This window comes from Trachymyrmex cornetzi, unplaced genomic scaffold (genome assembly GCF_001594075.2).
Source record: "Trachymyrmex cornetzi isolate Tcor2-1 unplaced genomic scaffold, Tcor1.1 scaffold485, whole genome shotgun sequence".
Lineage (NCBI taxonomy): Eukaryota > Metazoa > Arthropoda > Insecta > Hymenoptera > Formicidae > Trachymyrmex > Trachymyrmex cornetzi.
In genome coordinates this window covers 66,068-80,825 of record NW_017299674.1, presented here as the reverse complement: position 1 = coordinate 80,825, position 14,758 = coordinate 66,068, and the positions used below count along the sequence as shown (strand labels likewise).

The 14,758-nt window shown below is 31.6% G+C and overlaps 1 protein-coding gene across 1 annotated transcript in view; it reads right to left on the bottom strand.

Annotated features, from left to right (window-relative positions):
• The window catches only part of LOC108765351 (acetylcholine receptor subunit alpha-like), a 67,088-nt gene that overhangs the window by 47,844 nt on the left and 4,486 nt on the right, over positions 1 to 14,758 (bottom strand). Inside the window, exons 3-5 of the mRNA XM_018514027.1 lie at positions 8,489 to 8,691; positions 8,045 to 8,089; positions 2,100 to 2,209 (exon numbers count right to left, since the gene is read on the bottom strand). Coding sequence (XP_018369529.1) covers positions 2,100 to 2,209; positions 8,045 to 8,089; positions 8,489 to 8,691 — 358 coding nt within the window. The remainder of the gene's footprint in view (positions 1 to 2,099; positions 2,210 to 8,044; positions 8,090 to 8,488; positions 8,692 to 14,758) is intronic.

Here is a 14,758-nt window from a genome sequence, read left to right as displayed (position 1 = left end):
TGGTGGCGGCGGTGGCGACCACAAACGCATTTTTTCGGGTGTTTATATAAACACTCGATAACGCCGGGGCCTCTGCGCCTACAAGTACCCTCCCGCCCCGCACTCCCCTCTAGCCCCATGGGTTAGAACCGCTATAGTATACCTACTAATTTTTATAATTTTAAATAAGTAAAAACGGTAGAGAGATCAAAATAACTATTAGTTATAAATAACAACGGTCTAAAGCAGCGACTTGTTTAGCAGTTATACAAGAAGTTTTACTATTGAATTATTGATAAGTCTTTATTTGATTAAATGCACTATTAAACATGGTTTCATAAAAAATTAACTTTTACTTAGCACGTATAGCCCCAACGAACATCCTGTATAGTTTGTCACACAAAAGAGTGTGTTCTATTATTCAGGAAACAGCTTGTTTATTTTTTAAATGTAAAAGTATGCTCCATCATGTAAAGTATGCTTATAATTTTAATCTTCAGTGTTGTTGTCTCAAAACATGTTAAAAATTAAATTAAAAATGTGGAAAAATTCGGCTTGAAAACAATTGGTAATAATAGAGATGTAAATTTTCTATACGAGGGTCACTATTTATATTTTCAGCCTAATAATAAAAATAATAATAAATAAACAATAATTTGTTTATTGTTTTTCAAAATATTCTCCTTTATGATCTATACACTTTTGCATGCGTTCGAACCACTTGTCAAAGCATTTTTTCCATTCCGCTTGAGACACCTCCAAAATATGGTCTTTGAACGCATCAACGGCTTCTTCTGCCGACGAAAATCGTTGTCCACGCAATTTATTCTTGACGTTCTGGAACAAAAAGAAGTCATTTGGTGCCAAATCAGGACTGTACGGCGGATAACCCATTAAATCGATTTTTTGAGTGTTCAAATAGTCGGTTGTTAGACGAGATGTGTGACAGCTGGCATCGTCTTGATGAAGAATGATCCGGCGGCGCTTGTTTGTTTTCCTTATTTCATTGAAGACTTCCGGCAAACAAATGGTTGTGTACCATTCAGAATTGACCGTTCTACGTTCCTCTGAAGGCACTGTTGCCACATGACCAGTTTTTCCGAAAAAACAGGCGACTATTTGTTTCAAAGTGCTTCGAGCGCGAACAACTTTTGTTGGATTTGGTTCATCTTGAAATACCCATACAGTCGACTGCTGTTTAATTTCCGGCTCATACGCATAGATCCATGATTCGTCACCTGTTACAATCTTATACACGTCTTTTGAAGCCCCGCCATTGTATTTCTTAAGCATTTGTTTGCACCAATTGACACGAGCATCTTTTTGAGATTTTGTCAGATTATGTGGGATCCAACGAGAACAAACCTTTTTCACGGCTAAATGATTATGCAATATTTCATATATGCTGGTGGAACTAATGCCCAAGGTTGTCTCAATCTCACAGTATGTCACATGGCGATCTTGCATTATTAGTTTTTGCACAGCATCAATGTTTTCTGATACAACAACTGATTTTGGATGACTTTCACGACTTTCGTCGGTGAGCGAACGGCGACCACGATTAAATTCGTTATACCAGCGTTTCACAGTGGCAAAGGATGGGGCTTTATCGCCAAAAGTGGAAGTAAGTTGATCGATGCACTCCTGTCTTGATAATCCACGTCGAAAGTCGTAATAAATCATTGCACGAAAATTTTCACGAGTTAATTCCATTTTTTCGCTGAGACACAATTTTCAAGTGACTGTAAACAATACAAATCGCGCTCAAATAACAAAACGTTCTGAAGAAAGTTATGGTCAAAAATGTCAAACTTTCTAGTGGAAACGTCCGATGGCACCTGACAACACTCAGTGTTGCCAAGGCTCAAAATATAAGTAGTGCCCCTCGTATTAACAGAGAGTACATATAATTTTTCGGTAATTATATAAAAAAAAATGTTTAATAATATAAAATAATCACTTACGCATTCTTATATCAAACATTATACATTTGCGATACATTTACTTGTGTTTTAATCAGTAATTTATTCAACTCGACAATATTCTATGCCAATTAACGCATATTAAAAAAAGGAAAGATAAATCTAATCGTTATCTTTCGATCAATGATATCATCTTACTTGTTATATAAAACTATATCGGGCCTCCATATATGATCTGATGGCACATGCAGCATCTCTACTCCACCGTACTCCTTCGGATCCCATTTCAGCTTGTAATCGTACCATGTCTACGAACAAAGAATCAATGTAACATTATCGCACATTTCTATCTTTTCTGTCATTTTGTCACTTTTACTTTTATTACGTCTCTTTCAAAGAATTAGGCCACTGCAGAAAAATATCATGTTCTTTTATAGCGCTTCTCAATAAAATCACACAGTACATCCGTCTTAGCCGCCAATATCGGAATTTGCGAGCATGTTCTTTAAGAGCAGTGCACTGTCGTTGTCACAATACTGAAGCCTCAAAATGTCGCACTAGATATCAATCATACGCGCATTCTCATTTGTAGTTGAAATAAATATTTAAGATAAATGATTTGGATAAATATATAAACAATTTTACAATATACACATGTACATACCGTATAATTATTGCTAAAGCTCATGTTCAATATGTAAGAATGATAAATTTGACGGATGTGACAGTGTGTAAAACTGTTTATATATTTATCCAAATCATTTATCTTAAATATTTATTTCAACTACAAATGGTGCTGGTCCACTATTACCGTTCATGCAAAGATTTCCTTTCTCTGCTTAAAAATTTATAAAATTTTTAGTCGACATCAAATTATCAATAATAAAAATTGGAAAACATCCTTTTTTGATGATAAAATAAAATCACATCGTGCAATAATTAAAAATTATTTATTGGATATATCAACTATTTCTTTGTGTCATGTTTTTTTTTGCACTTTCAATTTATGAAAACCGCATTTTTACGTCATTTGTCTTGTCTATTGTGTAAATTTTCAATAGATCAACGCTCCTATTACTGGGATGATGTCCGTCAAAAATAATGAGTCGTAATGTTCGTTGCTTTAAGGAGGTAGTCGAGTAAATCGAAAATTTTACGAAAATTCTAAAAAAATTAGCATATGTTGATCGTATGCATAACAATCGTTAAATTTTCAGATGTCGTAGTCACAGGATAAGCGAAATATTTCGTTTCAAAGTTCACGAATTTAATATGTAAGCCCTATTCCATGCTATCATGAAATGCACATTAAATTTGATATGAAAGGGATCGGAATTTACGAACTTTTTAAAAAACTGATATGTTGTATATAATAATGTTAGCAATGATATAAACAAAATTGGTGACTCGTAGCCACATACTTTTTTAATAAAAGCGATATGAAAATAATGATATTCGTCAGAATAGAGGGGGTTGCGTACATGTGGCAACGTCGCTCATCGATTCAACCGAACGGAATCTCCCACAAGGCGTATTATGACACATACATAACCAAAACAAGTGAATTTATCTGAATTATGCGGATAAAATATTGTAAAAAAACTGGAATATAAATTATAAGTTACAGTGATAGGTATGTTTTGGGAAACAGGACGTTGCCACATCTTTGTCAACACGAATGGTACAGGACGAGTGTGTGCGTGAAGCGATCTCATTGGTCAATGCTGTATCATTGCGTCAAAAAGTTTAGCCGTTTGTACACAAACTAACTTTTGGAAGTGACTGCCACTCGACTACCTCCTTAACATGTCTAATATAAAAACTTCGAGCAAGAATAATCGATAGTTATAATTATATTCGTAAACTAATATGTTCATACGCCAGGTCATGATAGATTCTTTCTTCATCTGTTATTTATTCGTTGACCAAAAAATCATGCTAGTCGTCTATTCTCTGACGCAGTATTGATTTTTATGCTCTTGATTGAACATGGATATAATAGAATTGATTTTACGATTATCATTCTTGGAGCAAATAAAATTATATACGTAAACATTATTTCCCATTAATTATTCAAATTATTGTATTAAACATTGCAATTAGAAAATCAATTAAGTTAATAAGTTACGTTTTTCTCAAAACTGTTTTCTTCAAAATGATGGTTCTAATAATTAAAACATGTTTCAAATAAATTTAATAGGCACATTTTTAGATACACACATACATTCTCTATTTAGTTAATTCTAAAATCTAGTTTTTTACTACAATAATTACAGTGACCTAATCTCTTGTATTAATAAATGTAACTTAATACCACATCATGCTATTTTTAACTTTTTGTTGCTTAAAAAGTGTTATCGTTCCTATAAAAAACAAACTCATATTTTTGCATGAACAATGTCGTAAATATCAATGATTGAATATATCAATGTGAAAAACTGTTTGGAATAAAAGAGAATTGATATATTGTTGCATGAAACAAAATATCATAAAAAAGTTCGCGCATTTTATGTTTTTCCATCACAATTGTAAATACGATAGGTAGATGCTTTTTCTAGAAGCTCGTCAATGAATTTATCTATCGCATCCTAATTCATGTATTTAAAATGAGAAGCAACAAAGGATCGGGAAATCACGCTGAAGTTACTTCAAATGCACAGAGGCAATATTTTGTAACTTTCCTCATTGCAAGTTGTAAAGCTGAAATGCGCAGATTTACATACGAACTTCTTCTCCTTGTTTGTTCACATTGTTCGATTAAAACTGCACGTTTTATTAAAAAATTTCTATGCCGTTTTGATTTATTGAATTTTGTGGATGATACAAAGACCGATTTTTCTTTTCTCAGGATTTTATAGCATGATTAAAAAATAAGCTTAGCATTGTGTGTGTGCGTGTGCGTGCGTGCGCGTGCGTGCGCGCGCATGTGTGTGTGTGTGTGAGACAACGCATTGTGTATCAACAAAATTTTCAAATATTTTTGTTAATGATATCTAAGTTTTATGAATTAAGTACCTTACAAATGGACCAAATTTTTTCGATGAACTTTTGAATGCGATTTCGAAGTCAGTTCTTTCTCGATAAAAATGTCAAGAAAGTCATTATTCTTTAGAGTTTTTGAAAGTACAAATGTCTTACATCTTTGCAATTGTGCTTTAAATTAAAATAAAAAATCTATTCCAAGTTAAAAGTAAGAAATGTACTAATATTTTTAATTTTTTTTAAAATAATAAAAATTAAACGAGGTTTTCAATCTATTTTATTTTCGATTTCTGATTATTTAAAAATTATCTGTATCCTTTTGTTACAGATATTTTTTGAAAGAAAAGAAGTAAAAAACTAATAAGTTCCGTCCATTATTGCGTTGGCTTGTAAAATTTCGAGTAAATTAATTGCGAACATAGTAAATTAGCTTTAGTAATTACAAATCGTTTTTACTACTGTCAATTTCCTACTCATATCACTGGAATAGCGAATGATGGAGTGCTGACGCCACCGACATAGCTGGTCGTCGGAAATGCGCCTCCTTCAGGGGTGGACACAGCCTTTATGCGTAGAGCATGTTGAATATTAGCTCGAAGCCGAAGTCTCTCTTCGTCCACGCGTCCCTATGTTTGCTAGATAGAATATTATGCCGGCATATAGCTGGACATGACTCTATTCTGGGAAATTTGACCATGTTTAACTGAACCAAAGGTAGCTTAGTTAAATAGCGAACCGTGCGCACATTCTACGAGGTAATTTATTAAATATTTATCACGAAATACGTAATTCTCGTAATCCATTTGCAACTCTGACACACTGTACAGTAGGGAATTAAATTTAACCACAATGGATCAAATGATTACTCGTTATATATTTTCTATTGATCTTCCAATTCCCCGAATTCTTTAATGTATAACTATTTGTAATAATTAAATGTCGCGATTTAAATTTTAATGTAATTCAAATATAACGCTAACTGTCACAAACGGTAAAATGTTTTATTAAATTTATTATATGGATCGAAGAGTTGTAATGTTGTCACAAGCCGATAATAGAAATTACAATTGTTATAAAGTTGCGTTTAAAAAGTTTAATGTAAAAAATCGGCAAACAATTTATTCGCAATGTGGACATTTTCAGCCTGCTTGCACCAGCACGAACCGATTAATCCCGTCGATAAATTGCGGCTAAATTAACATTTTCGTGCGCGAACTTTGTGATAACATTAATGCGTGATGCGGTGGATATTTCGAACTTTAGGATGGCATAGCATTGATTCATAACTCTCCGAACTGAGAGTATACCCGAACATCAACAACGATGTGCCTGGTTTATCGCACATATTAATATTTGATATTCTTTCACGCTGGTGAAGTTTTCACTCACGACTCGCATACTAAGCTGATAAGAATTATCAAATACAGAAATATGTGGATCTCTAATTTGCAAACTGTGCAAATAGAATTTAATTTTATCAATACAATCAAACTTCATAATTATTACTTTTTACCTCTCCAATATAATTTTTATTTAACGCATCTTAATAATGTAAACAAAGACTTAATAACAAATAAAGGTGTTATAAGGAGAGGCATGTTTTGGCTATACAATATCAGCTAAAAATATCAGTCAAATAATTAGTCAAAGTAAGCTAATACCATTCAAAATATCAAGATGATATGATAGCCTGTAAGTATGTTCTAAAAAATCAATTGCAAAGAACAAAACAACAAATAAATTTATAATGATTTTATGCAGCAAAATGACCATATTTTTCTGCAGTTTTAGGTTAATAACTTGCGTAAACGAATAAGTGATTCTAAATAAATTTTTGCACAAATATTTATTATTATTTAATCAGTATACGTTTAAAATTTGATTTTATTCTTAATGTCACTTTTTCATCAAATTTACAAATAAGTACTACAAAACACGATTTTACGTAAGAATCAAGACTAACAAAAAAATTAAATACTTTTAAACCAATAAAAGAATTGTGCTCAAATTTTACACTGACATTTAGATGTAGTAATAGAACAATCTAGGAAATTTTTATATTTTTGGCAATGTTTTAAGATACATATTATACATCCTTAATCCTCCGCAAATCAAGTGGAAAATCAACATGGATCATATGCGGATACATATCTGATACCCTATGCTATACTTAATCATAAATACAATACAATAATTTAGTATGATTGGTAATAACGCACTCTCCAGTTGCACGAAACCGGCAACATGCGTGCGGTTTCTTTTTAGGAAATTATAGAAATTTATTTTGCTGGGGTATGTCACACCCCATCTGGTTCACGGAGAGTTAAATATTGTTAACATTTAACTTGTGCTAACGTCCTAACAAGGACTTATGAAGTCAGAATAAATTGAAATTTGTAATGAAATTGATATCAATTTCAAGTTTTGATCTAAATTTCAATTTATTCTGATTTTATTTCTATTACCAATCTCGTCATTCATTCCATTTTATTTTTTGATTGTTTTCAACGATGGATAATAATTAAAATTTTCGATAAGTACAAATATCTGACAAGAGAAATACGATAATAAAATCTAGAACGCGCGTGCAGAAAAGTTATGCAAACGAAATTAAAACAATATTTGTATACATATATAATACCGAGAGAAAAGTATGACTTTTATAGCTATTCTCTGAAAATACTACAAAGAGGATTCAATATATAATGATATTATATAAAATACATATAAATATATTTTTATTTATGCTTGTTAGATCTCGATAAGAAGAGTCAGAATATTTATCGAGCAACACTATATAATTCTATTGTAAGGTATTTGCTTTCTAATGAACCGATTTTTCGTCGCATATTTAGGATATTAGGAATTGCTCGGTCACTAGTTACCCATATTACGGTTACAAGTGTTAAGATACGTTCAATAAAAATTATATTGGAGAGGAAAAAAGTAATAATTATGCAGTTTGATTGTGTTGATAAAATTAAATTCTATTTGCACAGTTCGCAAATTGGAGATCCACGTATTTCCGTATTTGACAATTCTTATCAGCTTATTATGCGAGTCGTACGTGAAAACTTGACCAGTGTAAAAGGACATCAAATATTAATTTTCCCCAATTCTCTCTATCTTAATTCTTATATTATGTGATTATTTTTTATTACCTGTTCGACCCAGAGGTTCGTTGTCATGACCTGATTCTTCAAATTCTGCAAGAGAATAATTTTGTGAGAATCATCATCGTTCTCCCATACTCTGAAAATATTGCAATATTCCGTTATGAGCCGACATATCTTATACTCTTCTGAGATAATTAAAAAGTGGACTACGAACTGTTATATGTACGCATCAGTAGCATCTGCTATAACAATTTTTATCATTATGGAATGTAAAGTACGCAGCTAGAATTCGCGTTCAAATAACGTAAATAATAATGTTTAAAAATTCACTATTAAGCCATTACTATATAAAAATATTTACTATATAAAAATATTTACTTTTCTGTTATAATTTAAATATTTAATTTTAATATTTAAATCCACAATTCTCGCTTATTTTTTCTCATATTATTTTACGAGTAATGTGACTGCAAGAATATTATTGCTTACAACGTCGATGATCTGCGACAGTTTCAGTTTTATTTTAACGGTGAGGTTGTCTGTAGCATTGAACGTTGGACGAACCAACTTGTTGTAATTCGATAAGAGATCGTCATATAATCGTTTTGCGTCTGGATTTCCTGAACATCCTGGAAATATAAGAGAAGCATATCTTAAAATCGTTACCCAAACGGAGAATTTATCGCATTGAACTAAATTTCCACATGTTACAATGTCGATTGTTTACTTATATTAGGTGTTGAACTTAATTCCTGCCGTTTTTTGTCTCCAAAATTGATTTGTTTTGAAGGGAAGATGAATGAATACCTTAATCAAAGTAATTTCCTCCATTTTCTACTTTGTTACTAATTAATAATACTTCATTAATAATACTTTGATTAAGGTATTTCCCTTCGAAACAAATCAATTTTAGATACGAAAAACGGCAGGAATTAAGTTTAACATCTAGAACAGAAGCTTAAAGTTATATTAACAGAGGGCAAACTGAATCGAATGTAATGTACTTATATGCGTTATATCACATAAGATGATAAATCATTGTATAAATTATTACGATATAAGTTCAAAGATGATTCATTTTTATTTTATTAATTAATTTAAAAGAACTTTTTATTTACACGATCTATTTATTGTATTTTTTTATTTTAATGTGACTTTTCGTCACTTCTGCGAGATTTAGAGCTAATATTGATAACAGACAGACGGTCACCGATAGACGAAGCGAAAACAAGGAAGTTCCTGTCTATCCCTACTTATTATGTATGCGTACTATATACAATATATGATTATGTATATGCAGGAAAGTAACGGGTTACTTGTTACACCGTTATTATTATCGTTATTTTTTATATATAATATTTGGTAATGACTTTACAATTTTTCATGGCATTAACGATAATAATAGGGTTGGAGAAAAGTAATTTTTAAAAAAGTACTTTCTTATTTTTTTACTCGTTTCATAAGGAGATACTTTTTTTTAATGAATAACACATAATGATAACAAGTTATTTTTCAAAAGTAATTTTTCCAATCCTGGCTTTATCGTCACAGTCATAAAAAATTGTAGTCATTACCAAATCGTTATTATAAAATAGTAACGGTAACGACATCACAATTAGTAACGCGTTACATTCTATTCCTGTGTATATGTATGAATATTAGACATAGAAATGGTAGCCCACCATTTGGGTCATATCAAACATAATGGCGGTGAAGAGATGATAGTAACAGTAATTCTATGAGAATAATACTCTTTTATCTTGTTAATCTTAGCAACTCAATTGTTCGTTACAATCCTTAAATGTAGATTGAAAATTGAAATGTATTGTATTATAAAATTATCTCAAGTCTCTTGACAGTCTTGACTATGTCTTTAAGTGAAATAATCGGAGATTCGTTCAAAGTACAAATTTGCGAGACGCAAAATAATTGAAAGAAAATACGGAAATATTCTTTCGTATTCATACACATATACATATATTATCACGGCGCTAGTGAAATGTGCTTCTCAGGCCACGCTTTATGATTCTAATATTAATACCGATTCGCAGCGTTGCCCACAGATCCAGAGGCTCAACATTTTACTTTGGAATTGCAAATAAGTGGAGAACGGTTGGACGACGGCGAATATATCTGGTTCGTATCTTCCGGCCTATGTGTTAGTCTTTATAATGACGGCAACTTTATGCACTGCCGTACAGCAAAGGGTTAAATATGCGCAAAGCGAAATATACACGCTCACATGGGCACGCTCACATGGGCACGCTCACATGGGCACGGATAATGGGAAAACTACGAAGCGGAATTACCGAGCTGTCCTGTTACGTGGGCAAACTATCCACGGTTGTCTCCCTTTCTTTGATATCTGCTCCCGGGCGAAATATTTCCCGCTTTTCCTCTTCCCGCGTTCTTGTTTTCGCTTCGTCTATCTCTGACCGTCTGTCCGTCATCAATATTAGCTCTAAATCTCATAGAAGTGACGAAAAGGATTGTTTATATCAATAAATCATTTAAATATGAGAAACGCCAATTACGATCAAAGTTAAAAATGTTAGACATATATATTATTTTAAATAAATTTTTTATCTCAAAAATATGACTGCACGTTAATTACTTTCGATAAATTCAATTTACTTATTATGTGAAATCGTTTCTTATTTGAATTTTATAACATTCTTCGGAAGAAAATAAATTCTTGTTTTGAGTACATAATAATGAGTTTTCCTAAAATTTATAATAAGTGCGTTTTAAGATTATTATCAAGAAAATATTCTTTGTTAAAGATAATCGTTAGTTAAAAGAAAGAAAGGAAATTATTAATCACTTTTCTTAGAATTTTCAATAGAATATTTTTCCGTAGTATAGAAGTTCGTGATTATTCTTACAAATTTTTTCCACGTAGTATTTATTAAATCACCGACTTATTTTGGTACAAACTCTGTAATTTGTCCATTTGCTTGGACTAAGGAAATTTTATTTTTCAACGTCGGATTGACGTCGATTATATATAGAAACGACCAAAACTTCCGCTTGCTCGACGAGGCGCGAATACGTGTCGATATTTCGTCATTATGGTAGAGTCGTCGATGGATTCAGCTCACCGTTATATTATTTATTACGCTCGCGCATGTCATTTTATTGCCGTTTTATAAGTTTCTATCCATCCAGACTAACGCGTGCGTAATGCAACGTCGCCAGTGATTTTAATTTTGAAACTGAGCCATAGGAGTTCTTCTGGTCCATATATCAGGAGACACTCCCAGGAAATTGAATTCAAAACTAACTGGAAAGATTATAGCCGCGGAACAAAGGGCTAAAGTTGCCTGTGAGAATATCAATATATAGTGATCAATATATAGTGACTCGGCATCCGATTTTCCTGTATTCCATGTTTATTCTAATTTATCGTTTGGAATATCACAGTAATCTTCAAGTACTATAGTCATCAACGATGCGCTAACATTTATGTCTGTTGAAAATGTTACAACATGAAACTGGGAAAGATTTGTCAACAAATTTTTACAGCGCGTTGGCTTTTATGATTTAACTTTAACGGTATTAAAATTTTGCGACGAAATATCTATTAATGGAAAACTGTTTCCGACTTATAGACTTATGCATTTACAATTTATTGATTTGATACATTTCTACGATTTAATAAATTTCAATGATATACATTTCGCGCGTTCTACGTTTAATATTTCAAAATTAAATCGTATAGATATTTCAAAGATATATTGATATCTGAACACAAAAATTTATTTAATTTAACATTGAAAAAATATTCTGATTAAAACCAATAAAAAGGATTTAACAAAAATTACATTTTGATGACTATTTCGTGTCCAGTGTGTGACATAGGCATCTCCGCAAGAAAAATAATACAAGTAAAAAAATTATATTTAAAGAATGAATCACTATTTTGCATATATGTATAGGTCATGTTTCACAATTAACTGCTAGGACTAAACATCTATAGTTTACGTTACGTGCACTATAGAGTTTCAGCACTGGCAGTGAATTTTGGAACACAGCCATAATTACGCACGTGATTGTCAGATATTAGCCGTGGTTTATTTCAATAATTTGTATTGATATGTTGAGATTATGGTAGAAATTCTATTTGATCTCATCAAAATGCTATTCTTGTTGGGCTTTTTTATTAGTTCACAATCAGAACATTTTTCTCTGTGAAATTTCAATTGATAAATATTATTTAACAAATATTCCAATTAATAAATATTATTTATTGAAATATCTGACAATCATGCGTAACTATATACGAACCGATGATTAATTCTCTAAATGGAATTGCACTTGAAGATCTGATTCTGTAATCGTATCATTTGCTCCGTTTAACAAACGTACTCGACGAAATAATGTTACGGTCGTCTCACGAGTGCACTCCACGTGCACAGGTGCGCAAGAACAACGTTTAGAAATGCAATCGTAAATGCAGAAAACCAGTTATGTGTGTCTATACTCACGAACCGCGGTAATGTACACATCTCATAGACAGCCGTATGCACGACAACGTACATAACGACATGATCGTCCGTGTGAATTATAGCGACTTTGAACCCGCAATACACTCGCGGGAAAATGTTTTACGAGGCTCAAGTAGATTTTGCGTCCACGTGTACATTTACAATCGTTATTTACGTATGCACTCAAGAGTGATATTCGTCTGTACATTTTGTATTTTTGTGCGTGTTTTTCCTCTTAAAATGGAGAGAAATATCGACATAAGATGTTTTTATATATTTGTTAGAAAATTTTTATTTATTAGGAAAGGAAATAGCACGCGCGCGCGCGCGACCTGATTAATTGTGTTATATAGGGTAAGTCGGGTGAAGATGCCATAGTTAACTTTGGATCGCGATATATTTTTAATCGTTATCGATACATAAAAGAATATAGAACCAATGAAAAGTTTGATTAGTTTTATTTGTTATGGTTTAGTTACATGTATTTCATAAGACTTTTACGTCGCAGTAATAAAATAAATAAAGTAATAAAAACCTTATAAAGTGGCATCTTATCCAACCTATTGAGTAAGATACCACAAGACCTGAGGTAAAATGCCCTAATATCGCAACTAAATAAAACACAATATAGGATCTGCAAGGATAAAAATTTTTATAAACAGCTATGCTTCTCAACAATAGAGACTAGTTATTCCAAAAATAAAGAATTATTTTTTTCTTAAAATTAACAATCTTGGAAAATAAACACGAACAGCGAGTGTTATATCATCGCTGGCTTACAAATAAACAAACCGAGCGTGCCACTAATGCTATCTAAGGATAAACATGGAAAGTATTAACAAATGGCATCTTACCCCAACACGATTAGAAAAAATATTATCAGAAATTTCTATATCAAAAACATGTGCTATCAAAAATCATATAAGAGGTTAAAAAATTCTCTTGATATTAAACTTCAATGTAATCCACTACGTATTTGTGAAATAAAGTCTACAAAAGATTAATGTAAATTCTAAATTTCGTGTAAAATGTTAACAGAACAGTACTTTTTTAATTTACCTCGATAAATTCACAATCTTTGAAACACGAACAGCGAGTGTCATATTGTCGCTGGCTTACAAATGAACAAACCGAGCACGTCACTAATGCTATCTAAAGATAAACATGGAAAATATTAACAAATGGCATCTTACCCGACATGGCATCTTCCCCTGACTTAGTCTATATAAATTGCACTATTCATTTATCGTAATCTATTTAACTATTTCATGTCCAGTATGACGTATCGCATCCCTGCAAGAAAAGGGATCCAAGTAAAAAATATAAAATTGTTCGAGAAAAAGGAGAAAGAAAAGTGCGTAATATTTAAAAATTAATTGATTATTAGTGTAGTATAAATATAAGTTAAATAGAGATAGTTACAATTTGCTTGTTTCACCTTCTCCAGAAGTAATGAAGAGATTAATTTTGTTACTTTGGTATTATACGATATATATCTCTAAAAACTACTCCTATATTGATTTGTCATTTTCTTTGGAAAGAATTTGAATTTAACTTATATCACTTTTCGTGATTAAAGATTAATGTATTTAAATCACAATTTGCACATGATACGAAATTTGAAAAATTTTTTACTGTGCCACTTTTCTTGCAGAAATAAGATGTGTTGTAGAATATCTAAAAATATATATCTTCAATAAGTATTTTAATTATTAAAATCAAGTAGATATCATTTTTTAAAAAGCATTATTTTAACTTTTAGAAAGAATATTGTAATGAATATCTGTTATAAAATATAAAAATTTGTATATCCGAAAATTCTCGAATTAATTATAAAATATTTGATACTTTTATCCACAAGCAATTAACCAAATTCAATTTCTAATGACATAAATTTCTTATCATATTTATATTATGTAAAAATATATAATAAATGAAACCTTTTTAGAATCTTTTATATTTCAATAGTAAATACTTGCAGATATGCGGTATACATTAAACCAAAACTTTTGGATAATTATTATTCTTATTGTTACGTCCAACGGACTCCCACTCCATTTCGATATTAATCATTAAATAATATTTTAGTTCTTTTTGGTTCTAGTAATACTCCTTTAACCGTTCCACTCTCCATACTCTTTATTCACGGAAATGCATGCCCCTCTTCCTAATGTACCCACACGTACACACTTTTCTATGTATTTGCTCTAGGTTCGCACTCGATGTAACACTCGCGTACTTACACCCGCCCCACATACGCACACGCGCGCGC